Below are 18,996 nucleotides of genomic sequence, written 5' to 3' on the forward strand. Positions count from 1 at the left end.
CAGAATCTTTTAAACATTAACTTCAGTGCACTTGTGGCTAGAATATCCGAATGAAAAGTGTACATAATGAACAGTGGTCGATCTCATAATTCCTATAAAGAATTAAAATTAAGAGTAGGGCAAACACAGGCCCCTAGACACACCAGAAGTGGGATCAGGTGCCTAATAGGAGTAAACATTCCCTGCAGACCGGTCTCACTTGCATGGTATCCTGATATAGAATAGAATGCATTTTAGCAAGTAGAATAGAATTAACAAACACAAGGTTTTGGATGACTGATAAAATGATATGAATATTTTCGAGATCCACTTTTATAGACATGTGGAAAAAAACCTAAGCTTTCATTTATCATGTAGAGTGTTGCAAAGTCGGATGTTGTGATACTCTTCATTTTGGAAAGGTTTTGTGAATTTATGAGAATTCATATTATATCACTTTATACCAATTCTCACATATTTTGTTGCAACATGCGTCTGAAGTATTTCCCCCACAGCAGTGAATATTTTTGTGAAGAATAAAGATAGGGGCTTGGTAGAACATTTACTTGGTCCGGTAAGATTTGTAATCTTTGTAAGGAGTTTTGGAATCCAGTAAAGGTATGGTAAGAGAATTTAGAATATAAGTTGTATTATCAATGTGGTATGAAAGCCAATTTCTTTCAAATAGGGTTGCAAAATTTTAATTACAAACATTTCTAGCATTTATAAGGAAAATGAAAAACGTTTAGAATACAAACATCAGTGCAGTAACAGAATAAGTAAGCAAGTACTGCAATATTTAAAAAAATAAATAAACATTCACCCATATTTTGACTGAAAATGTTATTATCCTGCAATTTGTTACACCGCCTTGACACATGCAAAAGCTAAATGGATTATATCATAATAAGTAACAGGGATGCCAATTCTATTCAAATAGCCTCGTTGAATACTCGGAGGCTTTAGTCGGGCGATAGTCGAGTACTCGGTAAAAGAAAGACCGGACTAACAGGGTACAAGTGTACCTAAGTCATCAGTCACACCTCAGCGCACATGGATAAACAAGTTCATGGGATGAGAGTCTACCGATGACGACTGTTTATCTGGATAGTTGTTTAGAAATTTGTTTATTTGAATTAAAAACATCGTATTAACTGCACATAGCTAGAACAATGAAAGGTGAAGATAACGAACAGTGATCAATCTCATAACTCCTATAAGCAATAGAAAATAGAGAGTTGGGCAAACATGGACCCCTGGATATACCAGAAAGGGGATCAGGTGTCTACGAGGAGTAATCATCCCTCTCGACCGGTCAAACCCGCCGTGATCTCTATATCTTGATCAGGTAAACGGAGTTATCCGTAGTCAAAATCAGTGTGCCAAGAACGGCCTAACAATCGGTATGAAGCATATCATACAGCATTTGACCTAATGATAGGTTGTATTGCCAAACTAGATCATTATAACGACCATAGAATTTGCGAAATGCTGACTTTAAACGAGACTGTTGGAAATCATGCACCATCAACTTGTTTGTCAATAGCCTGCTTAGATTTAAAATAAATGATCAAAATCAGAACAAGCTCTTGCGTATCAAATCAGTTGAAACATATACACACAATATGCAAGTGGTAATGGAATATTGCTACATAAATATGGGAAGTTGACGATGAAGAAGCTGAAATCATCCCTTTTGTCATGAAGTAGAGTTGTTAGTTTGCCGTTAATATCTACTTTCAATAAAATATCTAAGTATGAAGCAAAAGTGGGAACCTCTGTGATGTCTTTTATTTCGAGTTCACTGGGATAAAGCAAATCGACATATAAATGAAAATTATTATTGTTGATAAATAATACGTCGTCGATATATCTAAATGTCGAATGCAATGTCAGAGCAAGAGATTTTCATTCGCATGTAGAAGTTTTTGAATAAATTCTGTTTCATAGGAATATAAAAACAGGTCAGCTAACAAAGGACACAATTCGTGCCCATGGGGATTCCAACAGACTGTCATGTGATACAATATACATGTATTACGACAGACATGTATTCAAGTGCGCTAGTATGAAAATACATAAACAAGCAACTTCCCACATTTATGTAGCAATATTCCATTATCACCTGCATATGATGTTTATATATCTCAACTGATTCGATATGCAAGAGCTTGTTCTGGGTATAGTCAGTTTTTAAATCGAGGTAAGCTACTGACAAACAAGTTGATGGTACAGGGATTTCAACAGTCTCGATTGAAGTCAGCATTTCGCAAATTCTGTCGTCGTTATAACGATCTAGTTCGTCAATACAACCTCGCATTGGGTCAAATGCTGTCTGAAGTGTTTCATACCGATTGTTAAGCCGTTCTTGGCACACTGATTTGACTGCGGATAACTCCGTTTACCTGATCAGGATATGGGGCTCACGGCGGGTGTGACCGGTCAACAGGGGATGCTTACTCCTCCTGGGCACCTGATCCCACCTCTGGTGTGTCCAGGGGTCCGTGTTTGCCCAACTATCTATTTTGTATTGCTTGTAGGAGTTATGAGATTGATCACTGTTCGTTATCTTCACCTTGCATAAGACAGAAATTAATTTTGATTTATTATCTATGTTTATAAATTTTTATTTCATTTCATTATCTTCTTTGTGCAAAATAAACATAGGACATGCTTTTTTCTGAAAAAAAATTAGGGGGGCACCATGCATTTTACCCAACTTTGAGAGTATGCGTTATACACAAGGGTGAGCTATACACTAGCAAGACCCTTACATGTAATTAATCTATCACCTTGGACCTAGTTCTAACTGAATCACCGACTCATTAAAAAGATACGATAATTCTTATTTTGATTATGAAATGTTCTACAATGAATTTAAACTTGGGCATAAAAAGAAGGATACAAACATATTTATAAGGTTTTTTTTCAAGATTTCTACAATGTACGCGATTTAATCATTCTTATACAAAAGCCGTCTATTTCTAAATTTTGTAACCCATTGCCCAACCCATGAAAAAGTTATCTCTGAAGGCATCAAGGTGGCCGGCACAGCCAAAAACTTACGGACTAAGAATGCCAGGAAAGGAAAGCAGTTTTTTTTCGTAGTCCACCGAATAAGTGGATCGTCATTCAGATACGATTTTTCGGAGAGGTAAAGTTTTAATTCACAGCCCCGAACATTCTCTCCCTTTTCGGGAGAATTCTAAAGATTTCGACGAAGATTTTAACGATGATTCTGACGGATGTCGGCCTTTAATATGATACAACATATCTCTTGTCCCTCCACATAATGCATGTTCAGTTTCACATTATTATTGAAATGGGCAAACGTTTGAGCAAAGTAAATATGTGTTGATGCACGTCACTTCCGGTGTGCAGAGATTGATTAGTTCGTACCGATACCTCTCGCACAAGGCAGTAGAAATTGAATTTGAATGTTATAATGATGTAAACACTGTGTCCAAAATTTATTTGTACTATTTGATATAAAATCAAATAATGCTGATTATGTACATTTCACCGCTTTTACATCATGATATCTTTTAAAGTATGTCAAAACAGTGGATTTTGGAGGCATTTTTACAGACTGATATCCCCCAAAAAAATTTAATGATTGATTTGAACATGAACGAATTAAAACAGGTTTGATTTTACCCTTGCACGATTTTCACTCAAAATCACTGAAGCGTTAATTATTAAGAAGAACTATTTTAAAGGAGTACTCGACTGTGAACAATGTATTCGATGATCGGTATGACCGAGCGATAGTCGAGTACTCGTTCACATCCCTAATAAGTGTATCAATGTATTGTATTTTGCGTTGTGGGACATATCTTTAAATTGTAAAATGTCCAACAGGGGTATTAGTGATCAAGGCCAATTAACTTAATGGGAAGTGATCAGCAATCATGAAAAAGTGATATCCGAAATAACAATGAAGTTTTAGAGCTATTATAGGGAAAAACAGTTTGCCAAAAAAGTGGAGTCAAATTCGTCTAAGGATAAGAGCTATGCGTGGGGGAGATAATCCTTAATTTTGAAACGAATTTCTAAATTTTATAACAGCAATTAAATATACATCCTATTTTCAAGCTAGTAACGAAGTACTTAGCTACTGGGCTGTAGAGACCATCGGGGACTAACAGTCCACCAGCAGAGGCCTCGACCCAGGGGTCATAATGTAAAACTTATACGGTACCAATTTTGATGCACCAGATGCGCATTTCGACAAATGATATCTCTTCAGTGATGCTCAACCGAAATGTTTGAAATCCGAAATAACAAGGAAGTTTTAGAGCTATTATAGGGGAAAACAGTGTGCCAAAAAAGTGGAGCCAAATTCGGCTAAGGATGTGTATGAAAAAGAAAATAAATACGAACTGACAGACAGTTTTTGTTCACTTGAAAAAATTGTGTTGTAGGATTTTAATGAAGACTTGCAGCGGTGCCCTGACATGGACATGATATTTTTCGAGCCTCAAAACCAGCCTCGCACATGCTGAGTCATGGTTGTGATGGCTGTTTCCTGGAAACAACAGGTTATCATCATCATCATAAAGTCCTTTAGATCTACCTCTGCCTCCATTTCTTCACTTCCAATATCAAAGTCATCGTATGAATTCGCTATGTTACAGAAGATGCAGCTTTAGGCCTAGTTACAGACGGTATTTAAAAATAAAACAACTGAATTGATGAAATTCTTGTCTGTTCACAAAATAAGCTATGTATATATATTCTGAAGCGATTCATTTTTTCTTTACATTTTGTTTCTATTATGATCTCATTGCCGTGGCGGATCCAGGATTTCCGAGAGGAGGGGGATGTGAAAGTAGAGTAGTAACCAAACTATTCATCCATTTTGGGTGCCAATCTGGACTTTTACTCGCACTATTTCTATTTGGTAATGCATGGTGGAAAGGAGGAGGGCCTCTAAATCCTCAACTGCATTACATACGTAAGAAGGCAAGTGAAGATACCTGACTTTTGAGGCGATGATTGAATTCATACACAAGAAAAGACTAATCACATGACCAACTTCATGTTATATGAAATTGAATGTCCATATAATTAGATAAAGGGAGTAATCCGTGGTCAAAATCATTTTGTAAAAAACGACATAAAATTGGTATGAAACAAATGAGGTTGCATTCAGTTCGGTAACACGTTTTCATCAACATGATTGTAGACAGCCATCAAGTAAGCGAGACTGTTAGACTTCCAATTTTCCGATGATACTATTTCCATTCTTTTATTTGTTTCCTTTCTTTTGAAGAGATGCAAAGAAAGTCAGTGTCTGAAAATATTACAATTGATGCAAGTTTTAATATCTCATTATCACTATTAACAATCTCGTTTAAAGTATGGTCGTAATAATGATCTTATTTGCAAATACCAACTGTCGTTTGGTGGAATGTTCTTTGGCATGTTTCAAACCAATTGTCAGGTCGGTCTCTACATACTGATTTTGACTATGGATAACTCCATTTACCTAATCAAAATAGAGGGCTCACAGCGTGTACAACCGGTCAACAAGGAATTCTTACTCCTACTAAGCAGCTGCTCCCAATCTTGTGTGTCCAGTAGTCCCTGTTTGTAGTGCTCTTAATTCTGTATTTTATGGGATTTATGAGATGAAAAGTCTTGCTACATTGATCCTGACTACGGATAACTCCGCTGACCTGATCAAGATATAGGGCTCACGGCGGGTGTGACCGGTCAACAGAGGGTGTTTACTCCTCCTAGGCACCTGATTCCACCTCTGGTATATCCAGTGATCTGTGTTTGTCAAACTCTCTATTTTGTATTGCTTATAGGAGTTATGAGATTTATCACTGTTCGTTATCTTCATCTTTCATTAATCAGTTTTTTGAAAATATATGAGATAATATACCTCGAGCATTTTCACAACGTCATATAGAATGAAGTGCGTAAGTGCTCCATGAACTACATGAACGCGTGAAGAGGTTTGAGTTATGTTATTATATACTTTCAAAAGGTGAAATACATTTCTTATATGTGGATTTTAATCAAATGTATTTTGGTAATAAATCCGTGTTGTGTGGTTTAGGTCGAGTGCATTCATACAAATTGATTAGTCTACTTCAACAGTTGCAAAGTTTGGAGATATTAACTTTCAACTACTGTTACATGTAGTAAACATATATATCAACTGGAAAACGGAGAGAATGTTGGCGCACGAATATTACATGTAACATACGGCAATTCGTGAATGATACTGTTAGTTGGTCAACAGTATTTATCACGAATGAATGCAAGTTTTGAATACTTGATATAAATATATTCTATATCTACAAAATACTGTATACTGTACAAGCCATGTATAATGTTTACATTTTAGGTAAAAAAAGGTTATGGTGGGAAGAAAAGAGAAAGTATCAGGAGTTTGCTTTAAGCATGCTCACTGATTGTCTCGAAATGTCCCTTCCATTCGTAGATCTTAAAATAATATGAGTGTTCCGAGTATACATCAAATGCTGGCTGAACAACTTTAGTAAAGCAGCCTGGTAGAAAGGAGTAGCTTTGTCCAGTTGGAAATCGATAGGAAACATTCCAAGGAATGCTACAGGTCGGAGGATTGTCGACGTAAGCAGACGAGAAGGAGATATCTACAACCTAAAAGAAAATCCTTTAATTTATCTCAGTATCAGCTCAAGTTTTCAGATAAACACCCCGTGGGGATCCTAATTAGAATAGGTCCTCAGTACCCTTTACATGTCGTAAGAGGCAACTAAATTGGACGGTCTCGTGTCACAGCAGCTTTGGCTCGATAAAGATCCCTCCCTGCTCAAAGGCCATAAGCGCCGAGCATGTGCCTAAATTGTGCAGCCTTCACTGGCAAAGGTGACGTCTCCATATGAGTGAAACATTTTCGAGTGGGATGTTAAACAATATAAAATCAATCAGATCAAGATTCTTCTGTCATTAGTTTATCGTGCATTTTCGACTTCTTCTCATGAACCACTGGAGCAAATGAACCAAAGATGTTGTGAAGGGTACGATGGAATCACGTTTGTTCAATTAAAATGTTCATAATCATTTTCTAGATGGGATAATAAGGAAATAGTGGAATAACATAGGGTTATTAAAAGATAATTGTAGGAACCTCTGGATAAGAAATTACAAAACGTATGATATAGCTTTCTGACAAGTTAGATATTCAAAGTTAAAACCAAAGACACGTCAAAGGACAAGATAGGCGATAAAATACACTGAGAAACATATGATTTTTATCAAAACCTACAGAGAATCGAATTCAAGCAACCCCATATAGGGCACCAGGAAATGACATCCAAATCCTGACACATGAGGTCATAACGGGACCGCTGTAGTATTTGAAAATGAATTTAGATAATTTTTATTTTCGACAAAAGAAGGTTACAAATTTGAAATGATAATACAGGGATCGTCATAAATTGTGCTTTTAATTTTGTTTAAACCTTCACCTTCAGGGACAAGACTGGGACTTAATTATTGCAATAGGGGCGTGTCTGTGTATGTATGTGTGAAATTTTGTGTAAGATCTAAATGCACATGTAAGTTTGAATGTGTTTGAACCATAATCTCATAGGTCAATATGAGACCACAACAGTGTTTAACGTGTTACATTGGAATGCTATAGCACTTATAAATTTGACAATATACCACAAGCTTCGTGTAAAATGTTTCAAAATGATATCAAAACATCCCGATATGGAGTATATCCAGGCATATCAATGGGAGGTTTGAGTTTTACTTTTGAATTAAAAGAAATTTCTGAAGAAACACAAGTGTGGAATATGTTTAATCTTTATCCAGGTATTCTCATGTAGTGTTAATTCAAGTTTTAAAAAATTACCATTGAGTCATGGTGGACACAAAAAATGAATGAAATTTTACCAAATAATATAATTGTTAAGGTTTTCTTTTCAAGAACCAATATTAAACGAAAATATATTCAACCACCCTTGCGTATTGTAGATTCAAATATCCATTATACCTTCGGAACATAGATGGAACCATGATAGATAATTTTTGATATATTGATTTCCATTCAAAGATATCCGAGAATTATAAAAGTGCACCTATGTTTGTCAAATCCATAACCAGCCACTGAATGTAGTATGGATTCAAGTTTGTTAAAACCATATGACCTCTTGTGTCAAAAAAGTACCACAATAGGCTTAAAGGTTAAGATTCTATGCAGAATTGTGTATGAAACTTTTGGTAAACATTCTGTTCAAGACCCATGATGCTAAATTCATATGCAACATACACATACACTGCTGACTTTAATTTGATTTTTGATAAAACAAACTTTGGTGTGAGCTAGGTAGGTCACAAAAAGTTTTACATGCATGCATGTACATGGAATCAAGGAAGACAATGCAAATGTTGACTCATATGGTCATTTTGTTATTGATTTGATATCAATATCTATTTGCAATAAATGTTGATGAAATAACATAAAACGCATTTTAAGACAAGAATTTTTAATGTCGAAATAGAAATAGGGGATCAAAGATTAAAGATAGATATTTCTAATTTTGTCTAGAACATTTGGGCCGGAAAATAGCACCTAAATTTTTTACTTTATGTTGTTGATTATATACAGGAGTACTTCTGAAAAAATACAGAAACTAGACGAGTACACTTAATCGACTTTGTGGTAATTTCATTATATTATATATATCTCTCTCTCTCTCTCTCTCTCTCTCTCTCTCTCTCTCTGTGTGTGTCATCTTTGGACTACAACTGTTCTGTAATCAAGGTGGGAGGTAATTCTACATGGTTTAAAATACAAAAAATATTATAACCACTTTCATGTGTAACTCTATAACTGGAAAAATAGCTTCCTCGTTCATGCTAATACTCACCGAGGCCACTTTCGGATCTGGTGGATATCTTGGGTACCGTACATTATACGTCAATTTACCATGGTCACATTGGGAGATATTTATATTCTTTGTTTCATTCAGTGGAGTAGCAGGGACCAGCATTGGTGTCCTAATAGTGGCTGGACATCTACATTTGAATATTTACAATATGGAGATAGTTTTTCGGTGACTGGCTGGTAAAGATTAAGTTTTGTTTTAGCAATGCTCTTAGAATATTTGCTGGCAATCAGATAATATGAACCTCCTAAACATTGAATATAGCAAATCGACTACTAATTCTACAGTACTAGTACTAGTATAACATACTCTAGTATTTAGTGCCTCACATCTCACAGTAGATAATATGAAATAATGCTAAATGAATTACCCGGTATAAGTTCTATTGACTTTGCGATCAAATCTAGATATTTTAATGGCAAATGCGAGAATTACATCTTTATTTTAAAATGTTTAACTAATTCTGAAAGTTGTTCCTCGTTATCTGAAATCGTTAAATTTTGCTGATATTACAAGTAGCTTATCGTGTGTTCGGTTTCAATTTTGAAAGGTAGTTATCATTTATTACTATATACTCAGACATTAACGGTACCAGTTCTCCCCGACAGTAGTAAAACTGAGTTTGAACAGCAGGAAGTGCTCAAAATCGATTGATCTCTATCATCGCCTTGTTATAATAAGTATTTTTAAAAAAAAAAAAAACTAGAATGTCCCTTGCAACATTTTTCTCCATTGATAACTGAAACAAAGGACAATGTGATGTATCCAATTTATTATGGCGTTTCCAATATGTTCATGTAAGCAACTTCACCTTTTGTTGTACGGCATATATTGTACAAATTTCCACTGTAAATATTTGGAACGATTTCTTTGTCTGTATTAACATGAATTTGCAGTAAAATTGGAGAGATGTTGAGAACTGGTACTTGATTGGTCGCAAGCCAGTAGGTGAGCAAAAACTATATAATTTAGCTGTATGCTACAAGCGTATACACCGATTTATTTAAGAAATAAAGAATCACGATATATTTGTCTTGATGTTAAGCATTAATATTCACTTTCGGGTACTAGAGAATGAAATTGTTGATTGCATGATAAGTACAATTCACAACGTATTCGTAAATGTTGAAACTTAAACACGGCAAATAAACATAATACAAACCCAGAAAACCAGTCATGGTCGACAGATACAAGGAAACTCATCTTTTCAATTACCACTCTGACGTTATTTTTCTCCTCGCTGATATTTAATATCTGGAGAATCACCAACACAACCAAGGTCAGCCTCGCGTCGGTCATTGTTGTATATACGTATGTTCTTCCTTTAGAAAGTGTGATGTTATTCCTGTCAGTGAACTCTACACTACAACAATGTGTATACGAGAATAAGGTCTAGTCAGTTATTGATAAGGGCGTAAGTACACTTGTCGTCAATTTTGAGTTTGACGTTTTATAGAAGTCGATTCCAAAGATTTATCAGACATAAATTATTTAAGAAATGATATCCTGTTATCTTTTTTCAACAGTGATTGCATTTAGCAAAAGGATAATATCAGTTCCACATGTAACAAACTGTGACCATAAATTATCATTCCACTTATGTACGTAAACCTATGTAAACAAGGATTTCTGCAAGTCGAGAATCTGCAAAATAACATCAACAAACGTTTTAGAAAATGACTGAGTGTTCTTATGGGTCAGAATTAACCCAATGACCAGCAGAATTCAACAACAAAGAATTCAAATATTTAACAATTCATCTAAAATTAATCATTAAAAAAATATTAACTTACAGTAGACTTGAAAGTTCACAAAACAGTGTTCGATGTTTGCCCATCGCCGAGATGAAAGGTGAAGATAACGAACATTAATCAATCTCATAACTCCTATAAGCAATACAAAATAGAAAGTTGGGCAAACACGGACCCCTGATATGAAAATCATGTTCCCTCGGGGAATATGATTCTCTAATAAATCTTTGTATCTCCTTCATGTTATAAATGAATATAATAGAAAACGTCATAGTCAGTAAAGTACCCGGATGATTATATAGATGATAAAATTAAGAGCAGCAGGAGTAGATTGATTCATTGATTGTATATAGCGAAGGTGAAGATAACGAACAGTGATCAATCTCATAACTCATATCATAAATGCAATAATAAATAGAGAGTTGGGCAAACACGGACCTCCTGAAAACATCAGATTGGGTGTCAGATGCCTAGAAGGAGTAAGCATCTCCTGTTGACCGGTCACATCCACTGTGAGCCCTATATGCAAGGTGAAGATAACGAACAGTGATCAATCTCATAACTCCTACAAGCAATACAAAATAGATAGTTGGGCAAACACGGACCCCTGGACACACCAGAGGTGGGATCAGGTGCCTAGGAGGAGTAAGCATCTCCTGTTGACCGGTCACACCCGCCGTGAGCCCCATATCCTGATCAGGTAAACGGAGTTATCCGCAGTCAAATCAGTGTGTCAAGAACGGCTTAACAATCGGTATGAAACACGTAAGACAGCATTTGACCCAATGCGAGGTTGTATTGACGAACTAGATCGTTATAACGACCATAGAATTTGCGAAATGCTGACTTCAATCGAGACTGTTGAAATCCCTGTACCATCAACTTGTTTGTCAGTAGCTTACCTCGATTTAAAAACTGACTATACCCAGAACAAGCTCCTTCATCAGGTAAACAGAGTTATCCGTAGTAAAAAATTAGTGTGCCAAGAACGATCTAACAATCGATATGAAACGCGTCAGACAGCATTTGACCCAATGATAGGTTGTATCAGCAAAGTAGATTGTTATAACGACCATAAAAATTGCGAAATTCTGACTTTGAACGAGACTGCTGAAACCCCTGCACTATCAACTTATTTGTCAGTAGCCTGCTTCGATTTAAAAACTGACCAAACGCAGAACAAGCTCTTGCGTATCGAATCAGTTGAGAGATAAAAACACCACATGCAAGTGATAATGGAATATTGCTACAGAAATATGGGAAGTTGAGTTGTTAGTTTGCCGTTAGTATCTACTTTCAATAAGACATCTAAGTAAGAACCAGAAGTGGACAACTCTGTGGCGTCTTTTATTTCAACTTCACGGGGATATATCGAATCGACATATGAATTAAAGTTATTATTGTTAATAGATAAAACGTCGTCGATTTATTTAAATGTCGAATTGAGGGCCACAGCAATATGGTTTTTCTTCTCACGTAGAAGTGTTTAAATAAATATTGCTTCATATGAATATAAAAACAGGTCAGCAACTAAAGGAGTACAATTCGTGCCTATGGGCATTTCAACAGACTGTTGGGAAACCTGATCACCAAAGACCACGAAGAAGTTGTCAATGAGGAACTCCAGCATATTTCTCATGCAAGGTGAAGATAACGAACAGTGATCAATCTCATAACTCCTACAAGCAATACAAAATAGATAGTTGGGCAAACACGGACCCCTGGACACACCAGAGGTGGGATCAGGTGCCTAGGAGGAGTAAGGATCTCCTGTTGACCGGTCACACCCGCCGTGAGCCCTTTATCCATTTCAATTTCAGAGTACTTGTGCATGGAATCAGATAGATATTTAACAAAGTAATTTTTGTATGACTGATCACTAGAGATGAATATTTGCGTTTTTCATTTTTGTTGAAGAAGCAACAGTCTATGATGTCAAAAAGGCTAGACTTATCGTGAGGAATGTTCCTGTAAAGTGTTGAAAAGTCATAGATTTTGATGTTGTCAATTTAAGAAAAATATTGAGATTTCAATTTTACTAAAAGTTCTTTAGAATTTTTTAGAATCCATATTTTACACTACTTCTGGCATTTGTAGTCGCACTGTAAGTTTGATGTTTTTCCGTCACAGCTGTTAATATTTTCGTGAGGAGCTCAGACAATGGCCTTGTTTTTATCTTTGTAGTTTGATTCATGCCATCAGATTTTATACGTACATGCATATTATGAGTATTTCTGTTTTCTTTCTCAGTGTACATGGTATTGGCATATGTATATCAGAGTATAAACAACAAAAATAATCATTACCAAAATATGAAGAACTGATGGAAATTGCAGAGACAGAGGGTGGAGGATATGAAGCATTTCTATCAAGGTTGACTGCAGATTATTCCCTGTACAGTGCATGTGAATATTGCCCTTTGTATTTGGAGTGACTGGATGGTGCAGCATAGCAGCAGTATAGAAAATGAATGAATCAACTAGCAGAGAAGCATCTTGCTGGATATGGATGAAGAGAGACAAACGTAGCCGAGAACACACCAACGATTCCACTACGAAACATCCATATTGAGAGAGCAATCCTGAGAGTACCTAGAGGGGTCGAAACACACGATCATAGTGTTTTCAGTAATTTCATTAGTACTGCATATAAGTTACAAAGGTCGGTACAATTATCTTAAATGACATTAAATGATATATGTGTTGGGGAACTATACTTTAAAGGGTTACTAACAACATGTATATCCTGAACATTTAATTCTGCATTTTTTTGTGCATGTAGTAATTCTAAAATATATTATGTTAGGGAGATATATCTATCAGATTCCGGCTATATACTCTAGTTTATCTAGATTCATTTAATCTTGGTAATATAGATATACATTTATGAATTCATCGGTGAATTTTATTTATTACAATGTTTTCAATCATGATTTTGAAAATTAGAAATAAGTGTGTTCTGACTTAACTCCATGTTGAAAAGGCATGTACGTCAAAAGCTCTTTAAGTTATGATCAACTATTCGATGAAGACGTTATCTTTGCTGTGTTCCCTTACAAAATATATAAAGTTTATATTCAAAGCACCCACTTCAGATATTGTCTGAACGACATGCACATTTCCCGAGATTTTTCCAGATTAATAGGTAACTAGATCAACAAACCTCACTTGCTTCTCTATTGAATTAGACGAAAAGGTGACGAGTGTTCTTTTGGTAACAGACATTTTGATTGTACAGTTGTGGTATTACAATTGTAAAAGAATAGAGATTGTTAGACCGTTCTTGATACACTGATTTTGGCTACAGTTAACTCCGTTTACCTGATCACGATATAGGGCTCACGGCGGGTGTGACCAGTCGACAGGGGACGTTTACTCCTCCTAGGCACCTGATCCCACCTCTGGTGTGTCCAGTGGTCTGTGTTTGCCCAACTATCTATTTTGTATTGCTTTATGAGGATTTATGAGATTGATCACTGTTCGTTATCTTCACCTTTCATTCAAATTATGGGTTTTTGATAACAAAAGTTATGAGTATTAGTCAGTGTTTGCTGGCATATACACATACCCCTGGATATACCAGAGGTGGCATCAGGTGTCTAGGAGAAGTAAGTATCCCCTGTATATGGATAAAACTAAGATATATCCTAAACTTTGCTATTTTCCTTATTAATCATCCTGATCCAATACAATATAATAGAAAAATATTTAATAAAATTGTGTTGTACTTGATGTATGAAATAGTACATTTATAAATCCTTATCTTGATTTAAATTTTGTATATGCAGTGGTTTACATAACTACAATATATCGCAGACAAATAAATGGAAAAGCTTTGTGTTCTTCCTATAATGTAATGCTGTAATGAAAACAAGCAAATTAAGGTAAAAAAAAAATAATGAAATATTTAAATAAGTAATCACAAAAATGTTTTTTTTTTAAATATTGGCCGATCGATATTAACAATAGAAAAATTAATTAACATTTAATTTGTATTAAGATAATTTATTTGACAAATTATCAAATGCAAAAGTGACAAATCAAGGAAATATCGCACGTAACCAAGCTCATTTTAATAACTTAGCTGCATTGTTAAGCAGGTCACTTAAAATATTGCACTGCTGTATATATATATATATATATATATATATATATATATAGTGGGATACATCTCCGATATAATCTTCCAGAGTGCTCGACGTGGCCTCACGGAGCTACATAAATTGATGATCAGATGGAGTTCAATCACATAACATTTATTTCTCTACAGGCTGTTTCGTAAGGGGATGGTTTCCCCTCACTCGTCGGGAGAAAAATGACATCTAACGAAAAACATCCGCATGGCTGAGAATATGTTACACAGAAACATACTGGATAGTTGCTAAGCATGGTTACACACAGGATTGAGTAAATAGAAATGTATGGGGATGACGGCAAGTGCTGACAAGTTCTGAACGCTTATTCAATGAAGATTTTTCGGGATGACATATTATAAAGAATTTCTCTAGAATACAAAGGTTGCACTTTTTTGAAATGTTTGAGTATGATGATGTTTTTCCTGAAATTTCCCACTTGATTTTGTAGTCAATATTTTTGTCTTTCAATGTCCATATGAATTTGCTGAGCTCGGTGGTATTCTTTTTCGTGGAATTACGGAATGAATGAGTGTGGTTGGCGTATCTTAATTTGAACTCGGTGTCTGCTAGTCCCACGTAGCTCTCTTCTTGTCCATTATCGGCTCTGACTCTAGCTAAATACACAATTCCGTGGGCGCGACATTCACCGTTGAGCGGGCATTGATCTTTGTTTCGGCAATTACACCTGTTACATGTATCTCCGGTATCTACGTGGGACTAGCAGACACCGAGTTCATTCCGTAATTCCACGAAAAAGAATACCACCGAGCTCAGCAAATTCATATGGACATTGAAAGACAAAAATATTGACTACAAAATCAAGTGGGAAATTTTAGGAAAAACATCATCATACTCAAACATTTCAAAAAAGTGCAACCTTTGTATTCTAGAGAAATTCTTTATAATATGTCATCCCGAAAAATCTTCATTGAATAAGCGTTCAGAACTTGTCAGCACTTGCCGTCATCCCCATACATTTCTATTTACTCAATCCTGTGTGTAACCATGCTTAGCAACTATCCAGTATGTTTCTGTGTAACATATTCTCAGCCATGCGGATGTTTTTCGTTAGATGTCATTTTTCTCCCGACGAGTGAGGGGAAACCATCCCCTTACGAAACAGCCTGTAGAGAAATAAATGTTATGTGATTGAACTCCATCTGATCATCAATTTATATATATATATATATATATATATATATATATATATATATATATATATATATATATGCCTTAAAGTCGAAAGCGCTAACAGTGAATGTTATTCGAGTTTTTGTGTGTGTGTGTTTCTAGACTTTTATTATTGGAAGTATTTACAGTATCAAATACTGAATTCTTTTTATGCTAATTAATCACGTATCTGCATTTTTGTCTTGCCATGTTTCTTACTAACTTTTTTTTCACTTTTGATTATTCAATGTTGCCTGCAACCCTTTTTATACGATGATCCAATCGATATTATGAAGAATAATTGATACAAATAAACAAAGTGAAGCAAACACTTTACCAATGTCAACGTTTACTTTAAAAAATAAATGAACTAATGTGTACGTTTATTTCGTGTCGAACATCAAGAGCTTAATATTTATGATCAACTGCAATAACTGATTTGATAGACGGACATATATTATGCAAATAAGAATGAGTCAATCGTCAATTTATATCAAAACACCGTAGATGACTGAACTGGTACTCTTTATTCAATATGATAGTGTTTATGTTGCTTGTATACATTAGACATGAGGAGAAATGCTGCCTTCTATGCAAGTTATATTGTATATTTGACAAGGATTATGCATTTCCTAATGCAGCGTCCCTTGATGTCTCCTTTTGACTGGCAACCTATACATTATTGTTCAATAATCTATTTACATCATCTCCAACATTTTAACATTTTCCCTTATTCTCTATGTTATATGATAATGTATTATTGAATTGCTGATATATATTAGATATGAGGAGGAATGCTGTCAGAATAGTTGCAATTACTGAGACATGAATATCCTAAAGCACTGTCCCCTGATATCTTTTGTTGATTGGGAATATAATTATGTGTCATACATATATGTATATAGCTTTCCTGGTGTAAGGGACATAATTCAAATTACTCATAAACTTTGCCTCACCTACAATATAGATTATGTAGTATTTTTACATATTTTGCATATTGTTTCTACTGATTTGACTTTTCTTGTCCTCATGTATGTTTACAAATCATGCTCATTTTTTGTATCTATGTTATGCCTCCAGTGGGACCATGATTGGCAAATAAATCTATTCTATTCTACTCTTCAATTCACTTTACCCAAACCCAAAAGAAGTCAACCGGTCTCAGTGCACCGTGAAATCGACAACGATGGTACGTGGCTGACTTACGTCACCTCGCAAAAATAGATCATTGTTTTCCCCATCTGGGACGAAAGCCCTTACCCGTAAGATCGTGACATTTACAATATAAGTACAGGACAATTTTCTCAATATCTATTAAGTTGCATTTTAATATCAAAATGTATTAAAGAAGATATCCAAATGTTTTACACATTTACATGTACATTATATACACCAGGTTTGGCTTATGGAATTTATGAGATTGATCACTGTTCGTTATCTTCACCTTTCACTGGAATAACAACCTCCACCACGGGGATAATGAAATTTAAACCTTGTTGGGTGCCTTTCTGCTGAACATCACTATGCATTTAATTTTTTGGCAAATGTGAGGTTGTAGAGAATATGATTTTTGAAAATCAGATTTTAGCAATTTGTGCCCCGCATCTAAAGGCCCCCATTTGGGCAAGAGTCCTGAAATTTACAATTTCTAACATCCTTGACCCAAAGATATGTCATAACAAATTTGAAAAGAATACGAATCATAGTTATCACAAAGTTAAACATGTTCAAATGTCAACACATTTAATTACTGACCACCCGTAATGCCCAAGAGGTACAGGAGTCCTGAAATTTACAATTTATGACCCCTTGTGTCAAAGATGCTTTATACAATGTACCAAGTATGAAAAAAAGACAGAATGGTAGTTATCAAGAAATTGAAAATAGTCTATTGTTAACGGACGACGCAGGACACACGACGACGGATTTGACCAATTGCAATATGTCTCCCTAGTTTACTCGGGTGACCTAAATCAGCGATTTTCAAATGGTAGTGATTAAAGGAGACACAATTTATGCCGGACGATGACATCCGGCTGACTTGCGTCTGCTTGAATAAATCGAGGCAGGCGACTGAGAAATAAGTTGATGTCACAGTGGTTTCAACAACAGCATTTCGTCAATTATATAGTATCGTAGATAATGATCTAATTTGCAAATACAAGCTATCACTGGGTAGAATGCTGTCTGAGGTGTTTCATATAAATTGTTAGCCCGTTTTTTATATATTGATTTTGACTACAAATTACTCCGTTTAACTCATCAAGATAAAGGGCTCATAGCGGTATGACGGGTCAACAAGGGATGCTTACTCATCCTAGGCACCCGATCCCATTTCTGGTATGTTTTGGAGTCCAAATGAGTCCTTCTCTTAATTTTTCATAGTATTTATAGAATTGATCACTCTTTGTTTTCTTCACGTATTCAATTACGGTTAAAACGGAAACCCGTTTAACTTATTACCTGATTAAAATATAAGATTTATGGCAAGAATAACAGGTCAACAGGTGTATACTCCTAGGTATCTGATCCCACCTCTGGTGTTTCCAGGGGTCTGACTTTGCCCTATTTTTGTATCCTTTACGGGATTTATGTGATTGGCCACTATTCGTTATCGTATATTTTAACGTATCAACATTGTTGTCAAACTCTCCAGGTCCGTTAATCAATTGCTACCATGGTGTATAAGAAAATGTTTACTTGTAGAAGGGGATGCCAAATGGCATTCACATTAGATACATGTATTATACAATTTCATCAATTACATATTTCATGCTTCACTGATGCCATTTTTAGATTTTGCATTATGGCATTGGAATATTGTGGATGAAAGGTGAAGATGTACGGCATGCATGTACGGGGTATAACTATTTCTGTTAGAACTGTAATATAACGATTGACAATGAGCCCACTTATCTTTCTTTTGCCAATACTGGAATCCATGTATAGTTAGTGTAGCAAAAAAAAGTGTAGCAAAAACTAACATTATGGCATCAAAATTGAGATTCTCATACAAGTACAGATATTCTTAAAGGAAGTGAACATGAAAATGTGACAAAGGGTTTAA

At 35.3% G+C, this 18,996-nt stretch overlaps 1 protein-coding gene across 2 annotated transcripts; it reads right to left on the minus strand.

Moving 5' to 3' along the window:
- Positions 1-5,070: 5,070 nt before the first annotated feature.
- On the minus strand, positions 5,071-10,261 carry LOC125651880 (uncharacterized). 2 transcript variants are annotated; one of them, XM_048880719.2, is made up of 3 exons: positions 10,036-10,258; positions 8,856-9,003; positions 5,071-5,275 (listed from the first exon to the last, which is right to left on the minus strand). In XM_048880719.2, the coding sequence occupies exons 1-3, from the start codon at positions 10,170-10,172 to the stop codon at positions 5,231-5,233; spliced, it is 330 nt and encodes a 109-aa protein (XP_048736676.2). In that variant the 5' UTR covers positions 10,173-10,258; the 3' UTR covers positions 5,071-5,230. The 2 variants fall into 2 exon arrangements, with proteins under 2 accessions (XP_048736676.2, XP_048736675.2); XM_048880718.2 differs by lacking the exon at positions 5,071-5,275 and adding an exon at positions 6,259-6,615 and having other exon boundaries at positions 10,036-10,261.
- Positions 10,262-18,996: the final 8,735 nt, after the last annotated feature.

The sequence above is a fragment of the Ostrea edulis genome, chromosome 5, assembly GCF_947568905.1.
Source record: "Ostrea edulis chromosome 5, xbOstEdul1.1, whole genome shotgun sequence".
NCBI lineage: Eukaryota > Metazoa > Mollusca > Bivalvia > Ostreida > Ostreidae > Ostrea > Ostrea edulis.